This window comes from Sinohyriopsis cumingii, chromosome 3, assembly GCF_028554795.1.
Source record: "Sinohyriopsis cumingii isolate HCF-2022 chromosome 3, ASM2855479v2, whole genome shotgun sequence".
Taxonomy (NCBI): Eukaryota; Metazoa; Mollusca; class Bivalvia; order Unionida; family Unionidae; genus Sinohyriopsis; species Sinohyriopsis cumingii.
Genome location: NC_142963.1, coordinates 65,179,000 through 65,204,204, shown reverse-complemented (window position 1 = coordinate 65,204,204; position 25,205 = coordinate 65,179,000). Strand labels below are relative to the sequence as shown.

Here is a 25,205-nt window from a genome sequence, read left to right as displayed (position 1 = left end):
TTATTAGTTTCACATGATCGTGATGGTGATGATGTATGTGTATTCAAGCACTGGGATCACACTGACAGGGCTAGTCTTGTATATCTAACAGTTTCTGTCGAGTTATACAAATAGTCACAGATGCATGTGATGGTCTCTGCCAGGATGATTTTATTGCCAAAGTCCAGCCACATTAGCAAACTGCAGCAATATCTTGCTTAGGATGCAGCTGCTGTCCTGTGTGACTTTGCTGAAAGCTGCAGCTTCATCGTCTATAATACTGTGTAAGGCCATGACTTGGAAAACCCACAAGCCACACTCCACCCATTTTTGATATATTACAAAATGAAAGGTGAGCTGAAAGGTTGGAGTGCTTGTATTATTTTAGATTACCTCAAGCATTCCACTGCCATTGTACATTCATTTATTTCAACCCTGATAGAAAATTTTGGAACCATGCTACCATCCTTGAAGAAGACCATATGCTTAAGTGATGAGGTAATTTGACAGTATAAGAACTTAATGAACTTGATTAATCTGCCACCATAAACATGACCATAGACTTGAGGCAGAATGGATTTTTTTTGCCACAAGCCATGGCAAGAACTGCAATAATATAAGTGGCACAGTGAAGTGACTAGTTGCTTGAGTCAGCTTGCTAGCAACAATAGAAGCTCTAAACTCAGTCATTTGATCGGGCAACTAAAAACATTCATGGAGTGAGATTCTATTATGTATTTGCTGATGATGTTGCTAGCAGTGCAGCAAAGCTTCATTTATTTGTGTACATTGCTGAAGTAAAGACTGTTGCAGGTACCTGTTCTCAGCACTGCTTTATTCTAATCTCTAGGTGAAATTGTAGATGAAGAGGATCTTGGCAGACTGTGATTTTACCAGGGTCCCATTAAGTGTGAAGCTGACAATGGTAATTGCAAGTATACTGTCTAGTTTCACAGACCATACTAATTTGCAACCTGGAAAGTATGTTGCATGTTGATATGACATTGAAAGGCATATTGGAAGTAATGTTGAGCATTCTGATGTACACTGTGATCTGTTTACAAGTATCGTTTAGAGATCAGTGCTGGGTGCCATTTCAGGATGTCATTTATTTGATTAGGGCTCCTGAACTAAAGGGACAGGCTGCTCAGCCATACAAACTCTTGTTCAAGATGAGGCATTGAGTAAAGAGAAATTGTCAGCATTTTTATAACTAATATTATCCCTTTACCTCATGCAAGCGTCTTTGGATGCCTCTACTCCATTGGCATGGAAGCGCCTTTTGACTCCTCTACAAGATTTGCATGGAAGCGCCTTTTGACACTTGCTGTAAACATCAGCCATTTTGAGCTGGTTTTCGTAGCGCCACCTTTGGGGAAAACCTCCCTATTAGATACTACATTCATTCCTGCGAATGACAATTACATCAGATCACGTGGTCACTATTCATGTCGCTATTCATGCACTGGTCGATGTCTGCTATTTAAAGTAACTGGGTCGTAATCTCCACTCCCAAATTGGTGGCCTAGGATTTCATTCAGTAGGTACGAAGTTTTCACGATTAGAATCACAACCACGAAAGATTTAATAAATTAGGTAAAGTCTCTGATATTGATGTAGGCAGCAATTAGTTTTTATAATTTATCAAATTCAGATGACTTAGTGATGTAGATGCACACGAAAACCTTGTAAATTTCGAGTATCGGAAATGGCAGCTATGGTTGGTCACGTGGCCTCACTGACATGACGGTGAACGAGTTCTCTCAAGATTTTAAAGTACATAAAAAAGTTCTTTCATGAAAAATAATTACACAGCTATAACCATCGGACTTTACTCTTAAATTTTTCCACATATATGTGTACCAAAAATGTAAATGGTTAAAATTGCTGTTAAACGTAACATACACTACATTGCTTAACATTTCACAAGCAGGATTTCATTCAGTACTTAGGAAGTTTTCACGATTAGAATCACAACTATGAAAGATTCAGTAACTTAGGTAAAGGCTCTGATATTTATGTAGGCAGCAATTAGTTTTTATTGATTATCAAATTCAGATGACTTAGTGATGTAGACGCAGATGAAAAACATGTAAATTTCGAGTATGGGAAATGTCAGCTACGGTTGGTCACGCGGTCTCACTGACATGACGGTGAATGAGTTCTCTCTCAATTTTAAAGCACATAAAAAATTCTTCTGTGAAAAATAATTATACAGCTATAACAATCGGACTTTACTCTTAAATTTTTCCACATATAATAGATGTGTAGCAAAAATGTAAAATGGTTAAAACTGCTGTTAAATGTAACATACACTACATTGCTTAACAGTTCACAGGCAGGCCTGTGCATATGCTGTCGACTAGGTAACAGGTGTTCTATTTATAGCATGCTGCACTTTGTCACTATGCTCTATGAGGTAAAGGGTTAAACAGTGAGTGCTTATATAACTGATTTATTTATGTTTGTACTTCTTGCTTACAACAGTAATTTACTCCTATTAGTAATTTTCAGATATGAAACAATTTGCTGCTGATGTTAGGTATATATTATAAAAAAATTGTAATGTAGCAGCCAGCTTGGAATAATGAGTACAGACACAAAATGATTAAAGGGTGAAAGCACTGAGACACATCCAGGATTAGGAGGTAATGTAATATACTCTTATAACTTTACAAAATATTTACTATATGTTGCAAAAGCTTAATAATGTAGCCTATAAACTTGAAATAATAATCTTTAAGTCTTTTATGTGTATATTTTGTAACCATTTCAGTAATATATATTCAGTTGTATAATAACTATGTATACCAGGGATTAAATTAAATATGACTTAATAATTGAAAAACATTTGCAAGTGCTGTTTCCTTCTGATGGTAGTACATACGCTGATTTTCATCATTGGTGCTAGCTTGGAATAGGAGGTACAAAGACAAAATGATTTTAGGGTGAAACCACTGAGACACATAATAGAAATTTGGCACAAATACAGCCAAGTTATGTTTCTTGATAATATAAAAAATTCATTATGCTAGGTAACTGTCCACATGGTCTAACTACCACTGCTATGAGGGCACAGTTTTCACATTACATGCTTTATCTCATCTTATCCGAAGGTACAGCTTAACAATGAACTTGATTCACATGAGTTTAATTTTCGTACAATCCCCTGTAGGTATGGTTTTCAAAAAGTCATATTTGGTGTTTATGATGGATGACCAGGTAGTAGTGTTACCTTAAATCTAATTAATAAAAAGTCCATAATGAACTGAAGGCCAATTTCAGGGTTGTATATCTCTTCAAATATCCAAGATGTTGAAAATCTGAGCTCCGATTCAGATCCCCCAGGTCACAGATATATAGAGTACATTTCAGTCTTATATACTTGTAATTAAATAGTTGCAGTCATTTGAAAGGCCTTCATTGAAAGGTGATGAAGTTGCAAGTGATATAAACTCTGCAACCCTGCCCCACTTAAGTTGGCCATAATTTCACAAGGAATTGTAATGTTTTACTGAAACTTTGCATGCAGCCTTCATTTACATAGTTGTACACCCAGAAAAAATTGAATAGATCTTCAGTTAATATTGATCATCATAGGCATTGACACATATAAACCTCATTTGTTTGCATAAGAATGTCCAGGATAGCTTTGTTCTTTCCTACATGTCCATTTCCTGTTAATATGCTTGATGGGAGTATAAAGCTTCGAAAGGCAAGCATTTATGTCCTCTTTTTTCTCTCTTTATTATTGTTAGAACTTTTACAGAAATAGATTTTCAATATTAATTTTTTTTTACAGCTTGCCCAGATGGATTTTATGGAGTAAATTGTGTTAGTAAATGTGGACAGTGCTTGGAAGGAACCACCTGTAAGAAATCAAATGGATTTTGTCTTTGCGCTCCTGGTTATCGTGATCCACTTTGTAAATCAGGTATGTTGACCTGTTGTTATGCATGTATTATTCATTAAAAATAGTTACCATTTATGCATATATACCTTATCTTGAGACATTTCTTCATGCTACACAATAATAATAATAATAATAATAATAATATAATGTCTTTATTTAATGAGGTTAACTCAATTAGTTAAATACAACTAATCATCCTTGAGGCTGTATAGAAAATAAGATGAATATGTACATATATCTTCATGTACATTTTTCTCTCATGAATATAACCATTTACTAGTAAGCACATGTACAAATACATATTCCACTGCATCATGAAGGTAGATGGATTTAACTGCACATAACAGTTAATATTTTTATTTCAAGTAAGTATGCTTTGAAATGACCCTCAGCAATATCTTCATATATACATAGCAGTTAATGATCACTTACGCTTAAAGATAGCTTTTGGCTGTTCTATAAAAATGTCGCATGTAGTAAGTGTACATCAGTATTCTATTATTTTCATAACACAACATTGGTTTAAAGTTGAGGGATGTTGAACTTACATATACAAAACATTTTTACACACCTTTATAAAATATGCTAATATATGACTCTGTACAACTAAATTATACTGCAATTAGATCTCTTTCTACACTGTTAAATAATTCTCAGTGTTACAACTGTCTATTCATTCTAAAGAGAAAAACTATTGTAGCCTTTCCTTTTTTTCCCTATTAGAACTTCATTATTTGCAGGAATTCCGAGGCTATCTCCTGTTCTACCTGTGGTGGTAGATGTAAACTTTTTACGTAAATATTAATTGTGGTAACTGTAAGTCTCTATGTTCTGAGACAATAATAAGTCCTGCTCAAATGTTGAGGACATTGTTTCTGACATTTTGATTTCAAATTATCATTGACATTGTTTATGTATTCACATGTTACCTCAATAAACAAATACACAAGTGGAATATCTTATTTCTTTCAACAGAAAATACTCCAGATAATTTCCATTCTTTGTTGATTCATGTATAAGTAATGTTTTTTGCAGCAACAAGGGATGAAACTTCTACAACCAGGTGAGTCTAACTGACATCCATTAAAAAATATGTCAGCAAAACAGTTTGTGGTGCAGTGTGGCCACAAAGAGGCCTTGTGGGATACTTACACAGACTGCATCAGGTGTTCCAAATGTACATGAAGAGATTGTTGCACTAATTGTCTCTGAATTTTCTGACTTTTCTTTCAGGTCTCATGTTAGAAGAACCATTTTCAGTGGCTGTCGAAGCCCCTCCAGAATGTGGGTCTCAATGTTTGAGAAGCCGTTCAACAGGTTGCTCCATTCTTTTGGGGAGGTAGAGCACTTCAACCATGGGTTGCACCCTCCCGTTAGGGAGGTAGAGCACCATGTTAGCGGGTTGCTCCCTTACATGAGTGAGGTTGAGCACCAGAATACATATTGTGCTTCAGTCAATACATTACCCTCTTTCTGTTAGGGAGGGAAAACAACACACCCATGATGCACAGAGCAATAAATCAGTTGAAGACAATGTCTTCTCCATCTATCATTCATCGTCCTCACTGTATGTGGTCAGAGCCAGAGCCAAGCTTCCCTCTTTCCTCCCTCTACCATCCCACCCTGTGCAGGATTCACAGTCCATATACAGGACTGAGGCTAGAGACATTAACCACATCGATGTCCCTCCCTTCCCAATTATACATTTGTAACATCATAGGATGTGGGGCCTTCCACCTCAAAGATCTTGGTCCATTATGCCTCCATGGGCTAATGACCTTGCCCTCCCAGTCAAAGTGATGATGCGGCTCCTGTCCCATCATTAACTCACCAGGTGATATCCTCTTGGAGGGCTAAAGGTGTTACATCATCTAGGGTAGACAGAAATTCTGGTCTCCCCCCCCCCCAGCACCTCCTGATTAACCAGGAATTGTGATGCAGATGGATCCTATGCCACCTCCTTCAAGGGAAATAGTGATGCCCAGCCTGTCTCCAACTCGGAGTGTCCTTGGTTATGATGATGGCAATGCACTCTCCATCCTTGTCGACTCCAGTGAGTTTGAGACAGAAGCTGGGGCAATAACACCCCTCAGGCCCACCCTCTGATCTCAGGTGGATGAGGAAGAAGAAGAGGTCTGGTTCTCTGATAAGGCAGTAAACAAGGTTTACTGTTTCTTAACACATAGACTTGTGCCCAAACCATCCAGCACACAGTCCAGAAAGATTCTTTCCAGTTTGGAAAAGATCTTCAGGATACCAACTCAACCAGACCATTTACTTCTTCCACATTCATCCACACTCGAGGATATATTGTGAGGTTTTCTCAAGGCCAAAATAGCTCTCAATAATGTAATGGGTGGTCTGTTCCTCCCTCAACATTCAAACCCCTTATCTCATCTTCCAGCTATCGATAATTCCTCAATGTGGTGTATCTAACCTCCTATTTTGGACACTGGTTTGTCCAAAGTGGGTATTTTATTGGGAACTTGGGCATGCCTCCCCATCAAAAGAATTAAAGCCATGGAGCAGGAATGCCTGTTACTTATAACCATAGCTTCAAATGCCAATCTGTTCTCATCTACTTCCTTTGGTATGCTGACAGAGACCTCCTTAATCCAGTTGCATTACATGTGCTGGAAGCTGTGGTGAAGACATTACAACATGCGCTAGCTGTTGCCATGGCATTATCGGCAGAATTTCTAGAAGCCGAGCCCCTTCTTTTGGGGCCTCATTCCTGCCGTGACTTCTCAAGATCTGCTGGATCACTAAGACTGATCTTTTACCTCCATTCCTGGTTGATCACAATCAAGCTGGAAACGAGGTCCGGCAAAGAGCCCTCAGGGACCATCTGCAAAATTTTTCAAGCAGGCGCAACTGCAGTCTAGTCCCCAAAATTTTGCTAGACCTCCTCTCTCATCAGGTTGACAGTGCCCAAGTCAGCAAGAGGATGTCATGAAAGCAGCATTTTGGTACTCCCATACTACCTTTTCCTCCTTCTGCCTCTGCTCATTAGTGCAACAGAGTGCAGGCATTTTTTCTCTGGGACCAATTGTCACAGAACAGCATATTACTCGGATAGACATGAGTCTTCTATTGATGGGCCTCTCTATTGTGAGTACATTTAATTTCTCTATTTTTGATTAGTTTGACATGAGCCTACCCACCTTACTGACAAATTCAGCTAAGCAGTAGCAACAGGATAAGTAATTGTTGCTATTAAAATTTTAATTATTCAATACTTGCCTGTTTCTATTGCAAAATACCCTCTTCCCACCCTGCTCTGAGATCTTGCGTAATTGTTTGTGAAAATGATGATGCAAAAGGTCAGTAGGTCTCAACCGACTCTTCTCCACTCTAGGGGCTTATATGTTGACATCATACAAACTGTGTATTTTTGGCAACAAAATTGATTAGCTAAGAAATAGCAACAGGTAAGAATTTAAATTACTTTTACCCCCCCCCCCCCATGAAACCTACAATTTTCTTGTTCATTAATATGCAGGTTTGAAATGATGTAGAATATTTTAAAGGATGTATCCGAATCAGCAGATTGAATGTGAGCAGGACGTGAGTTCCATATTTTAGCCGCTGTGGACTATGATCTTCCTTTGAATTATTGAGTGGAAGGTTTGGATAATTCTAAATTGTTAAAGTTGGAACTTAGATATGAGAGAAGACGTTTTGTAGAATAACTTATGTAATCTAAAACATTTCCTTTGATACATTTAAAACATGATTTGCTTTTTGAGCTCATGACCCCAAAGTGACATGTTATAGCAGTTCATTTTTAGGGCCTAGTGAGCAATCTTTTCATTTAGCAGGCTTAGTTTCATTCTGTTTTGCACATTGAACATGGAACTTGGTGTTCTATTGACATAATTAAATCATGATTATGAATGCAGGTTGAGGCCTGAAAATATCCAGGAAATAGAACATAATTTGCTAAACAAGGTTCCCATGCTACTGCGAACTTGGGATAAAGTTGGAAGGAATGGTAACTTATTTCCCTACTCTAAAATCTTTGAATTCTGGAAGTATTGATGATTGTTTGGAAAGGCTTTTGAATTTTCCATGAACATTTGATGAGAAAAACAATTATATAGATGATTCATAATTGAACTGATTGTGAGTTAAATTTATCGAGTACTGACCAGAATATTCAGAGGTTGCAGTATGGATAATTTGGATGCTTGCCATAAACATATTTGTTTACTCAGTTAAAATGCTCAGTGGATTAGATTTGTCTATTAGACTGGTTATTTTATGTGGAAGGTACAGTAAGCTCACTTGTATTTTTGTAACTCCATGCAACGTGGTGGGGGACTTATTCCCTCCACTTTTTGCTCCATGATGATGCTATGCGACGGAGCAGTATAATACTAACACATCATTACCGTGCCTTTGGCAAGTGCACCATTAGTGTCTCCACTGTGGAATTGCTGATTAGCATTATTGATTGACATTTGAACAGCCACTCAGTGAAGACTACCCATGGAGAGACCGATGCATCATGAGTAATTCACGCTCAAATGACATTTCACCAATCAGTGATCTTTATTTCGATCATATAAGGACAATAGAAATATTATTATTATTGTTATATAATTAGGTTTTTACTTTAAAAGTTCTTTTGATGTCCACATGGTTTTAAATTAAGATGATGCCAAGCTGATCATTTGTGTGGCCACTACAGCAGCCATTTTGAAAACTCGTTTGACTATACCTTGGTCATATCACCATGGGATTTTCACTTAAAAGATTTCTTATAATGTCTTGTTAGTCCCTAATGAAAAAGGTACTATTATGACATTCACTTTGGCTGGCCTAGCAGCTGTCTTGAAAAGCATGTTGTTACCAAAGTGAGAATAAAATGAGTCATCACAAGAAGACTTCTTTTGCCATCTGGTTGGTCCTAAATGGAAGTGACAGTTAATAGGACATTCAGCTTTCTTCAACACCCATGCACCAACCATGACCATCTTGGATGAGATTAAGGATAAATTTTATGAAGAACTTGAGTCTCCTATTTGAGAAATATTGAAGACAGACAAGCTCACCATCGTTGGTGACTTTAGTACTATAGAGTTGGCACAGAACACCAGATATAGCTGGATGTGATTGGCAATAAGGACCTTGACAAATGCAACAACAACAGACTCTGACTACTGCAGAAATGTGCTGAACGTGACCTCATATTTACTAGCAGTCTTTGATTTAAAACAAGTCATCACTAATGGTGAGTTTTGTGAGATTGTACAGGATTATTCCACCTCTTACGGTCACACCAGTACTGGAGATAAAGATTTTAAATGGAAGAAAACTGCTGAGATAATGAAGAAGTACAAGTAGTATATCTAAGAACTGCATTACATCCTCTGATGATTAAAGAACCCCATGGTGCATCTCATGTCTAGTGTGCCACTCACAGTTCAAAGGATAAATTGGCATGATCGGCCACTTGTATACTGCAAGAAAGTAGGCCAGTTAATGATGTCATGGTCATCTTTAAATTCAACGGATGAACAATAAATGGTAATAATGCCAATCTGATGCCCACTATGGTTGCCAAAGTGACAATCTTTAAAATCTTGTTATCATTACTCCTTCTGAATGGAAGGGCAAATCAGCATGGGGTTTTAAGTTAAAGCTTTTCTATTTTGTCTCTGTGGTCCTAAATGAAAATGGTGTTAAGTATGGCCACCACAGCAGCCAGCTTGAGAATCTTGTTATCACTATTACTGCTGAATGAAAGTCATATTGCTATGATGTTTCACCAGAAGGCTTCCTATGATATCAAGATGATTCGAAATGAAAATGGTGCCACATGCACAGCCAGTATGGCTCATGCAGATTTTGAAAATCTACTTACCACTTGTCCTGAACAAATGATCATACGAGCATGAGTTTTTGTCTGAAAGTCTTCTTATGATGTCTAGTTTGTAGGGGTGAAAAAATTAATTGATCTTGTGATGTATTGAGACCTTTTCCACATTAATATCCATATTGATTCTAGAGGTATTGCTTCACACCTGCTAGTTGGTCATAAATTAAAATGGTGGTCATTGGACTTGCAATATGGTTACCACAACTGCCATCTTGAATTTTTTTTAATTTCTACTTGTAATAGATGTGTTTTCATATCAACATTTTGCTTCCACAAAAGCACTTCTTATTTTGTCAGGTTTGTTTGAATGGAAATTGTGTCCATTGTATATCTGATATTCCCACCATGGTAACCATCACAAAAATCTTGTTTTCATTATTCCTACAATGCGAAGTCATATCAATATAGGGTTTTTACTAGAAGACTTGTTATGATGTCTTGATGGTCCTCATTGAAAATGGTGTTAGAGATGCAGTATGTGCACCACAGCAGATAATTTGAAAATCTTGTTATTGTTGAAGAATATTGGAGATGATTTTAACATTCAGCAGTTAGAAGGAAGAAATGGTCTTACCTTGAAGTATTGGAAGTTTTTTCATTCATTAGAGTGCTAGTCAGGTTTGAGTGTAATGTGTACTATAGGCAAATGAATTAATATAGTCTTCTGCTTTTCCGTAGTGCTACTACATTTGATGTGAAAATCATATAAACTTTTAAGAAAAGATAAGAAAAGATTTAAGAAAAAATTGTTTTGGGAAACCTTCTTAAGCACTGGTGCTGATATGTGTAATTTAATTGGAATGGGTATTTCCTGCATTAATGAGAGTGACATGCATGTTCATTGACACATTTACCAAAATTGTAAATGTTTACAGGCAGTAAAGTGAAATGAACTGTTTACAGATGTGGACTATGTTGCCTTGGTGTAGGGCTTGAAAAATGTATACAGTATAATGCATTTGAAATGCAAGCAGTATTGTGAATGTATGGAATTCAGGTGGAAAATGAACTCAGCTGAATCCTGGATGAATACAATGAACGATGCAGACTATCTTCAAAATATATAGGAGAAAAAGTTAATTGCAAAAAGATAAATCGTAAAGAATGCACAATACTAGTAAAAATCTAATATAATTTGATAATTTCTTTCAGTTGGATACAGTCTACATGGTTTTGTTCAACCATGAACATTTCTTGTATTTGAAGCAGTTCCTTAAGACTCTGAGTTAAGAAAACTTGGTACATCACTCCCTCGATAACTCATGCCCTGACAACTTGCGAACCTGCTTATAATGCTGGGTTAATTGTAGATTCCATTTTTTATTAGTAGAAAGCACAAAAAATTGGCCCCTATTTGTTGAAAATAATGAAAATCACAATAAAGATTGGTAACTGAAACCCTGATATATCACTCATTTTATCATCAAAAATGGTTGATATGAACTGGAAATGTGAAACAATGTTATGAAATTATCAACTTTTAATAAGATGTCATGTATTTTGTTAAAGTGGAAATGTGTACCAATGTTATGAAATTAGCAACTTTTAATAAGAAGTCATGTATTTTGTTAAAATGGAAATGTGAATCAGTGTTATGAAATTAGCAACTTTTAATAAGAAGTCATATATTTTGTTAAAATTTCTTTCCAAACAATATTCTTGGTAGACCATAAATAACAATATGCAACAAAATTTTGATCAGTGAAAATGTCACTAATGCCTACTTGAGGCAGCAGTTTTATAAATAAATACAAAATAAACCAGTTTTTATTTTATCAAGTGAAATTCATGTATTAGATCTATCTTTTAGTTTGGTTAAAGTGTAATGATCATAAATACATTGTGCCCAGTTGTATTCAAACTTGAAATGTACAAATCTTCCATAACAGCTATGTCTGCAAACTATCTCTTGCAATAAATAATCATCCATTAGAAAATGTCAAACATGAAAGGCTTGTAGGTGTGTCCATAGATAATAATTTATTATGGAATGACCATATTGATAAGCTTTGTAAAACACTGTCATCCAAAATTGCCCTTCTCAGCAGAATCAAGAAATATTTACCTATGGAAACTTGCAATCTATACTACAAGTCATATATTCTTCCAACAATGGATTATTGTTCTAATGTATGGGGAAACTGTGCTAAATCTGAGCTTGACAGATTTATTAACTTCAGAAATGAACAGCACGTGTAAATTTAGATGCATCTGTTGATCATCCCTCAAAAGCATTATTTACAGAACTCGAATAGTTCACAATATATGACAGGATAGATTTTCACAAGGCAGTTCTTTTATATAAATGTCTACATGGAACTGCACCAGAGTATCTTTAGGACTTATTCAGACCTTTTTCAACACAATACCAGTTGAGATTAATGTGACATGGAAACCTTCTAGCACCAAAACCAAGAACAGAGCAATTTGAAAAGAGTTTCTAATACTCTGGTACAGATCTGTGGAATAAGCTTCCACTACATGTAAAATCTGCTGAAAATATTAGAGTATTTAAGAAGAGATATCATCAGCATGTGTGTGTTTGTAACAGATAATGGAATTTCGTATTTTAATACTAAACATGTTAAAATAAACAGTAAATATTGCTATCTTCATATAATGTGCATTGTTATACACTCCTTAGGAGGGCCTCGAGGGAGAATAGTCCTTGACTAATGAGTCACCCTCTATAAATAAAGCATTATTATTATTATTATTATTATTATTATTATTATTATTTCCGCAAGAACCTAAATTAGTGATGATGGTGTTTTGATACCTGATTTGCTCAAGTATTTGATGTATTGTTGCAATGAAATAAAAGCTGACCTCCTTGTAGTACTAAGTTAATTATGTTTTTTGTATCAAAAAACGGGGATGGAATGAATGAAAAGTTAAAAGGCATGCAAATCCAACCTGCATAAGAGCTAGGAGCCCGGGTAGTGTCAGGTCAACTCATTTCATGTGATCAAGCGAACACTGCTGTAATTCTTTTGTGAACTTAACAGAATAAAACTACCTTCAATGGTATGTTTCATTTTTGTTAGAAGAACAGTACTATAGACATAAATTAAGATCAATTACAAATGGTCATTGCAAGACACCATTTCCAAACATCAAATACTTTAAAAAATTCATTTGCTTACTCAGGTACTGTTATGTGGAATGAACATCCCAAAATGATTACATAGAAACAAATGTAAATGTGTTCAAAACAAAATCCTTTGACTGTTATGTTGAAAGGCAGTTTTCATTGTAAAATCTGAAATATATTCACTCCAATATATTATGTTAATGCATGTTATATACACTTTGTGCTTTTATACTTACTGTATTGAAGCGTGCTTTACTATGTTTGCAATTTTGTTTGAATTTATTTGTAGTAACGTACTATTCAACCCATGGTTCTCAGGGGAGAATAGTGTATCACAAGTAACTGAATTACCCTCATAAAACAAAGTATTATTATTATTATTATTTTTATTATTATTATTATTATTATTATTATTATTATTATTATTATTATTATTATGTTTATTATGTTTATTGGACACCTTCAGTTGTGTTTCTATGACAGAAAAATGACAGTTTTCATCAGTTGCTATTTTTATGCAGTGGCATATTATCTCACTTATATCACAAACATTTTAGTTTCTGAAAAGCTTTCCTGTTCAGGTCCAGCTTTCATGAAACTGATGAACCTCACTAATGCACTTGACAATTTCTTTTTTGTATTAGATGTCATTTGGAAATTAGAACAAAATTATTGCAGATAGTTTTCAAAACAATTGTCCATGCATAACTATTTTAAGAATTTAATGATATTAAAATCACTTTTTTCATGAGAAAATACTTCTTCCTGAAGAACCTTTGAAGATGGAGACCAGTTTCTCTATCCAGAATTGATATTCATCCAACAGATTGAATGTTCTCCACCAATCTTCAGGACGCCTGTTTGCATGTACGAATATATCCTCCATGCTGCAAATACCTCCAGTTTTGCCTTGACAAAGCTTTTTAATTCTGGGTTCTGCCATTCGGAATCTCTTCGGCAGCCCGAGTTTTTCTCCATTTCATGGGAGTAGTAGAAGTGATATATTTCTGATTATGATGAACACTGATTCTCCAGTATTTTGATGATTGCCTAATCGACAATTTTGTGTCTTCTGCCCAATCCTGAGAAGTCAGAACTTCTTCTATGTCAGGACTTTGTTTACATGGGGATGAACTATCTAACAAAGCAGAACTTGGCCTGCCTTCCATTGGATCAGATTGATTGAATTCTGGCACTCTCATAGGTTCTTTGAGCAGAGTTATCCTTATCTGCTCCCCTTTACTTATCCCTGTTTGGAACCTTGAATTTACTGCTTCTGACTTGGTTCCGCTAGAATGACTAAATATGCAAATTCTGCAGTTCCTCTTTCTCACATGGTGGAAACCACACAGAAATTCTTAATCATCCCCAATCACTCCAGAACCAATGTTTCATCATCATTTGCATTGGAGGATGAATTGTGACAGATTCCTGATGGGGTCCTCATGCATGCACCTGAGCCCCACCATTTCCTGTTCACCAACACGTAAGATTCCAGTTGGGCACTCATTTAGAGCCAGAGGGCATAATTCTCCAGAGTCTTTGGTCTCCAGCTGAATCATCCTTCCACATCAACAATCTAGAAATGAAAGCAGTATCTGTAGCATTGCATCGGTATGTTAAGAAAGTAAGTGGTCAATGTGTCACGGTCTCTTCAGACAACACATCTGTCATAGCCTATCAATGATGTCAGGGAGGCACACATGCACCTTCTGTTTGTGTGGTAGTCTGGAATCCTCTTCACTGGAATACCTTGAAGAACATCACCAGATTATGGGGAAGAAGAGTATATTAGTGAACAACCTTTCCATGAATTTCAGAGGCATCTAAACGGAATGGTGTTTTCACCACCCTATTAAAGAGTCCCTTTTCATGGTGTGGGTAAGACCTCTGGTAGACCTGTTTGCGATGAGGATAAACAACATGTTTTCTTTCTATGTATCTCTGGTCCCAGATCAAGGAGAATGGGCAGTAGATGCCTTCAGCTTTCAATTGGACTGATATTCAGATTTGCCTTCCTACTATTTTGTCTAATACCTCAAGTTTTGCAAAGAGCCAGAACTTCGCTACTGAGATCATTCTCATCACCCTACCATGGTCCGAAAAGTCAAGGTACTAGACCTGATGATCATTTGACCCAGGTCGCAATCTCACAGGAGGGATCTTCAATCGCAACACTGAGGAACCTTCTTTCACAACAGCCCACATATTCTCCACCTATAAGCTTGGATCATCTCAAACGATTGCCAGACATTTTCAGGCCAGGTTGCCACTTATATAATTCAAGGCAGAAGAGCTTTTACATCCAAGGTATGTGATGCAGGTGGAGAATCTTTTGTAATTGGTGCAATAGGAAACACATTGATCCTAGCTGTCTTGCTGTAAATTCTGTGATGATTTCCTTTTATTAATGTTTGAGAAAGATGTTCAATAATTACTATCAAAGGGTTTGGAGTTTGTTTCCAACACACTTAAATTCTTCCATGGTAAGACAGTTGGTTCTGATGCATATCTTGCTGATTTTATTACATATTTTTGTGCTATGGAGACCGGTTTCATGCTTTTTTTTATGCCCAGATGGGATTTTTCTTGTGTTTTATGGTCTTTGACCAAAACCCCCAGTGAAACTTTGAGTGAAGCCTCCTTTCAGAACCTCACTCTCAAAACGTTAAGTTTTTACTTGCTCTGGCATCTGCAAAAGATGTGGCAAGATTCATGCCTTATCTATAGAAACAGGCTGTCTATGGTGTAATGGAAATTATGATTCTTTTTCTCACCTTTGTCAACCAGGATGTTTAGGAAAACATAAATTACCTCTGGTAGCTCCACTACCTATTGAAATCCCACTTCTCAGCCTAAATCTCTGCTGGGAACAATTAAGATAGACTCTTGTGTCCAGTCAGGGCACCATTTCTATCTTAAAGGATGTAAGGATAAAAGGAAGGGTGGTAAGTGTTTTTTCTGCTGCCAGTATCTCGCAGGTTATTGTCACCATAATTAAGAGAGTGTGTCAGTCACTTACTGATAGAGACCTGTCCTTTTTTAATCTAATACCATGAGGTTCAGTCCATTGCTATCTGATGGGCCTACCTGAATCACTCTTCCTTGGATGATGTCATGAAGGCAGCATTTTGGCTTTTTCATACTACCTTCTCCTTTTACTTCCTCTCATTAGTTCAACAAAGGACTGGCAATTTTCTTTGGGACATATTGTTGCAGCACAACATGTGGTCCAGAGATATAACAATATCCTCTAATAAAAAACATGTTTCTCTCCTTCAGTGATGAGTACGTTCCATTTCCCATGGTTTTGATCAGTTATTATGAGAGCATCAGCTTTAATCCACCAGACAAATTCAGCTACACAATAGAGATAGGTAATGTATTGCTGCTATTGAAATGTAGTTTTTTGGGGTGGTGAAACTAATTTCTATGCAGTATTTACCTATCGTTTTTATAAAATGCCTTCCTCCCACCCTACTCTGATGTCCTGGCAGAATTGTCATCTGTGAAAAAAATGATGGTTCTGCACATGACCTAAGCCAAGTGCATTATTGGATTGCAACATACACCACTCCCTCGATAACTTGCGCACATCGGGGTCCAGAAACATCGACCACACTATAAGTGAGGCGCGAGTTATCGAGGGACCTATAAAATAAGCCCAAAACCAATAAAGTGATCGACGACATAAAGAAAAAATAAGGGGGGGGGGGTAGGCAGATTATAGTGTTGAATTCTCACTTTATAATCGTGCTGAGATTAACTGTGAATAAATATCTCTTCATAACGGTGTACTTTGTTTATTATTTCCTCATAGAGCAACCTTAATTTCAGGATAAATTACAGTATATTGAGGCAATCATGGAAAACATTATTCAACGTGGTTTCCGTTTGCTTAACATGTATACCACTTCACATATTGTGTACTACGTCACTAATTTTTATGTTGAATTGGATACATTCTAGTTTTATTGTTTGATCCAAATTAGACGTTTTTTTATATACAAAAGATCGACTCTTTTCGAGAAACAGTGTCGATTGAACGATAGATAGATTTGATTGTGATAGAAATAAAATGGAAAACAAAAAACAATACTAACATGAATTTAATGGGTCTACAAATTTAAAACAACGTAAATTAGAACAAGTTAATACTTGCCGTTTGTGCCACGCTTGACAAATATCAATTCACTTTTTGAAAAAATCAGTTAATTTTTTTTTTTTGTTACTCCTTGGTTTCTCTGCCGCCGAGCAAAATCCCTCAGATTTCTCAACTGCATGAACTTTACGTAGTCAACATTTTGGGTCTCCAGCCACCTTATGGCAATATCAAAAGATCTGATTGCTTCCTGTGCAGTGGAGGGAGGTGGTGCAACATCTGCGTCTGCATCACTTTCAACACTTGTGGTACTCCAGTTAGAATTGTCTTCTGCTGCAGATTTGTTCGTTATAGAATTAATTATTGTTTCATCTGACATGTATTCGGCTGTGGGGCAATCATTGTCAGCACAAATTCACTCCTCCATATCATCAAGAGAAATGCCCATCTCAGGACCATGAGTCTACGAATTTCTCCCAAACAGCCTTGGCATTAATGACATCAGTTTCACTGAAACCTTTAAAGTCACTATCATCGTCACTGTCTCTGTTACTGTTTTGCTTTACGTCAAAGGCATCTCGAAGACCCTTAATTTAGCACCCAGGTCTCTTGTAATCGATTTTTTAGTGCAACAAACACTTCCCCAAGTAGTTGATTAAAACAAAGCCGGCATGCAATTAGGTTCTCACAGAAGTACTCACGGGTTTCGATGTGACGGTCGATTGACTCTTTTCATGTTTTCAATGAACAGAATATGTTGCGATTATAATGTTTACACTGAAGCGGAATTAAAGGATTAGAACGTGACTTTCACACAGGAAGACGTTTAATTGGTGTTTATTTCATTCTCTGTTGCCACCTGTTAGCATTTACCAGAAGTTTTCATTGATCGCTATTTCACCAGACTGTTTATTTTCAGTATACTGACAACTATTTATCATAAAAACTTACATAATATATGATATCTTTAAACAGAGGCCTCGCTAGGATTTTAAAACTGGTTCTTTCTGCCCCTGAATTCAGTCACTAAATGAATTTTCTCACCCAGCTGCCAGTCAAAGCCTTTGAACTAGCCGCCTAGCTATTGCATTGTGTTCTTTTTTTATGTACTCTTATAAAATGGCAACATGTATGTACATTAAGGAGTCTTTCAGTCACTGAAATTCTGTCATTGTAAATATCAGCACAGCTAACTGATCAACACATTTTCCCACAAAGCAGGTGGCTGAAACAGAACTGGGAAATCTTTGAATTTTTCCACGCACCTATTACATGCGTACGGAGGACTCCCGCCTCAGTGATTTTCTGCATCCCAGATCAAAAATTGGCGTCCAAATATGCGTAATTAAGTGTTTTCGAGATCTCTGAAATTAATTCTTATTTAGAACTTGCAAATTTCAAAATATGGAATCTATTTTTACGGGCATTAATCACCATTTTCGATGATAAAACGAACAATGTATCAAGGTTTAATTTACCAATTCTTATCGTAATTTTTTCATGTTCAGCATATTTTAAAGATATTTTAAATACATTTTCTCTGAAAAAAATTGGGAGCCAAGACAGACACCGTGTTGTAAGTGGTGTTGCAAGTTATCCGGGCGCGAGTTATCGAGGGAGCGGTGTACTGATAATTTTCACTCTGTGGAAGGATGTGTTTACATCAAACAGATGATGTTTTTTTGACACAAAAAGCTTAATGCTACACAAAAAACTATATTTTGGGATCTTTGTTCCTTTAGTGACTTTCCCTGCATGCTACAATTCCTAAGAGTACATTATTTTAATTTGGTTATATTTTCTTGCTTCCCATGTAGTACTGTCTTCCAGTTACAGAATGGGACAATAACACATTTTGAATATATGTTTGACAGTATACAAGCAGAAAGATAATCTGTCATATTTCAGATAGTTTGTTTATCAGGTTCTGTTGTTCATTTGTTATGCAACCATTCTGGTGGCCTAGTGGTTAGAGCATCTGTCACTGATGCGGGATGTCGTGGGTTTTGATCCCCAGTCGAGTCATACCAAAGACTTATAAAAATGGTACTAACAGCTGCCTTGCTTGACGCTCAGCATTAAGAGGTTAGTGTTAGGACTGGTCACCCTAGTGTCAGGATAATGTGATTGGGTTGGACATCATGCTACATGTCTGAGGCATGATGCCCCAGTACTTGACATCACTATAAGCTGCCACACTGCAGACATCGTAGCGATATGACTGAAAAATTGTTAAAGCTATGTTAAAAATCCAAATCACACACACACACATAAACACACACACACACACACTTTTATTATGCCAATCAGCAGTTAGGTCTAGTTGATTTGATCTGCTGTCTATGGGACTCATTATTGTTCCACGCTAGCATGAAGATCAGTGTTAGAGGAATTATATTTGGCTTTTCTGTTCTAATAAAATTTGTACACTCTCAGGAAAGAAGGAATTATTTACAAAGAGAAAGTATGCACATTTTTATGCAGGTTGACATGGCTATATTACAATGTGTGTGATTTTTTTTTTTTTTTTGCATGCATTACCACATACAGTAAAGATTTGTACATTTTATATTTAACACTAATTGTTGTCCATTTATTACAGAATGCGTTGCTGGAACTTACGGATTAAATTGCTCTCAGAAATGTGGATTCTGTTTGAATGGCGTTATATGTAGCAAAGTGAATGGTTCCTGTCCTAATAGCCTGTGTTCCGTTGGATACTTTACATCAAAATGTGATATACGTATGTTTTGCTATTATTCTTTAAGAGTAATATGTATGATTTGTATGATCTAAAACACTTAGAGATGATAATTCTACCAATACAGAAGAAAATGTTTTGAAGGTCATTGGTTTAAGGGATAACTTTGCAGTTTTCTAACATGTTATATCAATAGCATTTCAAACTTTATGTTCTAAAGACTTGAACAACATGATAACATGCAAGTATAATACTCTGCAGCAATGAGTAAGTGGAGAACAGTAAATGAAAAGAGAATGCCATGTGATGTTTGTGACAAGATTTAAATTTGAAGGTTTTTGAATGGTTTTGCTGCAGATGATGTGACACAAACAAAACGGGATAAATATTTCATGCTTAAGAATTAATAACTTTTAAAATGGGTTAGCACTGTACTGGGAAATCAGGAAAATGTCAGGAAAAATGATTGATTTTTTTTCTTTCTGATCTTGAAAAGTCCTTGAATGTTGCAAATAGTAAAGAATGTGCGGGGAAAACCCGTGAATTTTCTGCAACTGCTTGACAGAAATGGTTATGTAATTGAGTTGTAATTGAACTGAACATGAGTTAAAATTCTTGAGTCCTGACTGGATTATTGAGAGGTTGCAGAAGGAATAATTTGGGTGTTTGCTGTTAACATATCTGATAGTGGATAGTTGATTAGATTCATCTAGTAGACTGTTTAGTCCATAGACATCACCATATTGGTATCTGTTGTGATGTTGAAGGTATGAAGACCAGTCTAGTATTATAACAAGCCTATGTGTTTGCAAGACATGATCTCTGAGACTTTGAGATAAATTGTACAGCTTAAAATCAATAGGTTTTGTTTTGATATTTGAAGTTATCAAAAATGTATTGTGATAAAGCTTATTATTTGGTAGTTAGTAAATGGGATATGATGCTTAAATATTAATGTCAGAAGGAACCTTGGACTCAACTTGCCTTAAATTGTGGCAACTTCTGCTACCAAATGTTGCTTAATATGTAGAAACTGACTTATTGGTGGACCACAATTACTTACTGTGCCAGCAAATATCCTCATTTTTTTTTTAATCAGTGAGAAGGCAGTATTTCATTCAGCATATTTCAATTTCACTTGCATATTAAGTTAGAGTGACCATGGCAAGATCTGGCATTAATGTTGGAAAACTATCTGCCATTCATTATAGATAGAGTGGTGTGGCAAAATGTTGAATCATGTGTGGTAAATTATTACATAGTTTGACATGTTGCTTGGAATATTGATGTATGTACTTAAAAAGGTTGTGGGAGAAATGAAAGAGGTTTCATCCCTTGTATTACATGTTAGGGAAATGTTAAGAAATGATATCAGCCAATTTGAGTATCTATAAAGGTTTGGGGACTAGATTATCAGATTACAAACAGATGTAAGTGGAGTATACAATTTTGAGGTGTTCTTTTTGGTCAAAATATAAAATGAACTCTTTTGTATTTAAGTTTTGTAAGTGATGGATTTTTAACCAAATCATCTTAAGGAGTGTAGGTTGTTGTTGATAAATGTTTTTGATTTTATTGGCATAGATTAATTCAGGGTTAACATACTTTTTTTTATAAGATAAGATTCTAATACTTTGAATTTGTTTTTATTTTTGACTGTGTATAGGAAATGTTTACATTGTATGTCATGCATTAGATTTCTAGTGGTAGATGTACCAAATCCTGGTCTGGTTTTGAATTTGCTGTTGCTGATAACAAATTTTTTTCGAATTTTCAATCAGACTGGTTTTTTTGTGATACAATTTTTAGTTTAAAATATGGTCACATGTTTGATTCAGACGTTATGGAAGTTTTGAAATAGAAACATCTGTTGATTTGATAGATGCAGTTTTTGTAAGCTAAAATGTTTTTTAATTCCTTTCAGTAATGGTCAGATATTAACCTTGAGAAAATGAATTTCTTCCTGCAAAAAACCTGGAAAAGACCTGGAATTTTTCTTTAAAAAAATGTTTGAATCTTGGTTAATGTATGTTCACTTGAAATAAAAAAATTCTTAAGACTATGAGAGCCTTTACGACTCAGGGTCTTAAACTATGTAACAGGAAGAAGCAAAATCAACAAGTTTAAAAAAATCAAGAAATTCTTTTTTCTCGAAATTAGTGAGTGGAAATTTAAGAGACACTGTATTGTGAATAAAAAGTCCCAGATATTCCTGAATATTCTTTCACAAGTCCTGAATTATAGAATGATCTGATTGAATTCCAATAGTTTTGAATGTTGTGATGTACAGATACTCTTGAATTTCCTATTGTACCACAATAATACAGTTCAGGCTGCCTTGAATGAGTTTTCAGTAATCCAAATGTAGTGTTTTAATCCAAAATATCAGGAAACGCTTTATAATTCAGAGGAACAATTTAAATGATTCCTCTAGAATTATATCTGAACATAACTGCAAACTCTGATCAAAGATTCCCAAAGACTGATATGAAACAGGAATGAATGATTGTTTACCCAATCTGTTTTATATACATCCCTACTTGGCCTAAGTCGCATTACAATGTTCTAGGGGGAAAAAAATTAAAATTTCCAATGGAAACTTCTTCTAACTCTTGAACTGAAATTCTAAAAACATCTTTTTTAACACTTAAAAGGATGACAGAAGTCAGGTTAGCATTATTTCCATTCAGAACCCTCAATTTTGATCAGGACTAAAATCAGGTTCACAATAGAAATTAAATCCATGTAACAATACACATACTTCTCACAAATAGTCTCTCTCTGGTGCAGAAGAGGTAGCCATGTAAAAGGGGAACCACTTTACTGACAGGTAAGCATTACATCAGTGGTTCCCTTGGGGTGGGTGGAATTACAGATGGGGGCATTAATGCTGAATAATGCTTGTTACGTGGTAAGGTAGGTGGTTGCTGAGGATAACCAAGGGGGCAGTGGCAGAAAAAGTTTGGGAACCATTGTATTACATCATTGACCCTTTACCTCGCAGAATATATGGCAATTGGTATACATGTACCAAAGGTACACAGTGGCATGTGCTATAAATAGTACATCTGTTACCTATTTGTCTACAGTCTCGTATGCCAGCCTATTAACTGTTTAAAGCCAGCGAAACTGCATGACCAACCGTAGCTGCTGTTTCTCATACTCTGAATTTTCCTATGCTCTGTCTACGTCCAGTTCACTAAATAATCTGAATTTGATAAATTATAAAACCTCAGTGTTGCCTCCATCAATATCACAGCCTTTACCCAAGTTATTGAAGCTTTCATAGTAGTGATTCTAATTGTGCAAACTCCAGAAGCACTGACCAAAATCTGTGGCCTCCTCCATGTTGGAGAGTGGAGAATCTGACTTCATTACTTTAATAGCAGATTATGACTAGAGTTTATTCAGCCACCATGTGAGGTAATGGTCATTCACATCAATGAATGAACTAATAGGGGGTTTTCCCCATAGGTGGTGCTATGAAAACCAGCTCAAAATGGCTGATATTTACTGCAGGCATTGAAACGTGCTTCCATGAGAATGAATTAGAGACATCCAAAGGGGGTATCATGGGAATCAGGTAGAGGCATATAAAGGCGCTTCCATTAGAATGAAGTAGAAATGCTTACTTGAGATAAAGGTTTAAGATTAGTTTTACCCCCCACCCCACCCCCAGATTAGATTTTCCATATAGTGCCTTTGTCTGCATATTTAGCATCAGATTGGTAGCACAGATGATAGTGCCTGCCTTGTAGTCCAAGAGTTGTGGATTCTAGAGCTACCTAGGTCAGTCTGGGTCAGCTGACTTGGTGTGTCCTTTGGAAAGGCACTTCTCTCTCATTCCTTGGCATGATTAAACCAGTAATGTATTAAATGTGCAGTTAAACCAAGAAGAAAAGGAAGCCAATGACCATCAGGCATTACTAAACCATACATTGGAATGATTATGGTTTATTTCAAATCACCAAGAAGTTGTTTTAGTAGACAAAGAGGTCACAAGCAGTTTAAGTAATAGAGGAAAAACCCTGATTTGGAAGAAATTGTATGAAGTGCAGTATGTTAGCGCTCCGATTTGTGCTTATTTATTAATATATCATTACACCACAAATGTCAAATACCTTTGGAAAATTTAAGAATCCATGATAGAATCAAATCTTTTGATGAAGTCATCTTGCTTCTGCCATAATCTGGCTGTGTGGTGGGAAAAAGGTCATAAGTGGGTGTAAAGCGATCTAAATTTTTAATATTTACGAGAGTAACTGGAAAAAAATACTGTTTCTAAACCTTCAAGTCAGATCATATATGAAGAAAATTCTCCTTAAACAATTTGATGAGATTAATAGTTTAATTATTTTGATGAAGCAGAAATATTCCTTTGTTTTTGCAGTAGATGGTAGCCTTGACACTAGATCCTCTTTGTGAAGAGGTGACTATGTGCAGCACCTTCTTGCTACTATTGCAGGATGAAACACAAGACAAACATGTGACTTTTACTAGGAATCAGCCTACAAACCTGCTTATAGCATTGATTTGCTTGTGACGGGGCTACAAATGCATGCAATTTCACTACTTCGGACATCATGTGTGAATAATAATTCAATATCGCATAGACTGAAACATACTTATCAGATTTAATAACTATCTAGTTGATACACAAAATACTCTTTTAGGCTGTTTAACACTACTAATTGAATAGAATAAAAATACTAGGATTTCTATTGTTCTCACAATATGAAAGCATTCACTGACCTCAAAAAGTGTTGGGTTTTGAAAACATCAATTGGTGAAAATGCAAAAGAAGCTTAGTTCAGTGTGTGCCTTTTAACACAAGTTATCTTGGTACTACTACTTTGGTCTTTTAGACCAATGAATGCCATCTGAGTGATATCATGCCCACTTGGTCCTTTTGTTTTATTTCTTTGTTGATTTCTGGTATGAATTCTTTTGAACTAATGATGATTGAAATGTTGATTTTCTCTTCTTCAGCATGCATAGAAGGATTTTATGGTGGCAATTGTTCCTTTCGCTGTGGATTCTGTAAGGACAATGTTGCATGTAACAGCCGCAATGGTTCCTGTCCTAATAGTCTGTGTGGACCTGGTTATTATCACAGCGTGCTATGCCAGTCAGGTACAATAAAATGCTAACTATGAATCATTTAATATGTCAGTGACACAGTGATAAGAATGTGCAATTCAGCCATATCAAATAAGTACTCTTTATTTTGCTGAATAAATTTCATTTGCAGCTTGGAAAGTATTTTTGCAGAAGGAAGATATCTTTAGCTTCAGTTATTGTCATGTTTTTAAAGCCCCAGTAGTAGAAGGGATGATGATTTTTACCTGCTTGTCCATCCATATCTTTTTATGTTGCTAATCTTGACTCATGTAAATCAGTCAAGAATTGTCTTTTTAGAGCAATATCACAAAAACTATTCATCTTATAACCATGATATTTTTAACCATTTTATTGAATCATAAATGGAATAGCTGATTAGACCTTTTGAATGTTAAAACAATATTCTGAATT

The 25,205-nt window shown here is 35.9% G+C and overlaps 1 protein-coding gene across 1 annotated transcript in view; it reads left to right on the top strand.

The window, feature by feature from the left end:
- Window positions 1–25,205, top strand: part of LOC149803006 (uncharacterized) — a 264,028-nt gene that overhangs the window by 198,394 nt on the left and 40,429 nt on the right. The window contains exons 11-13 of the mRNA XM_089953867.1: window positions 3,782–3,913; window positions 19,575–19,715; window positions 24,663–24,806. Coding sequence (XP_089809993.1) covers window positions 3,782–3,913; window positions 19,575–19,715; window positions 24,663–24,806 — 417 coding nt within the window. The remainder of the gene's footprint in view (window positions 1–3,781; window positions 3,914–19,574; window positions 19,716–24,662; window positions 24,807–25,205) is intronic.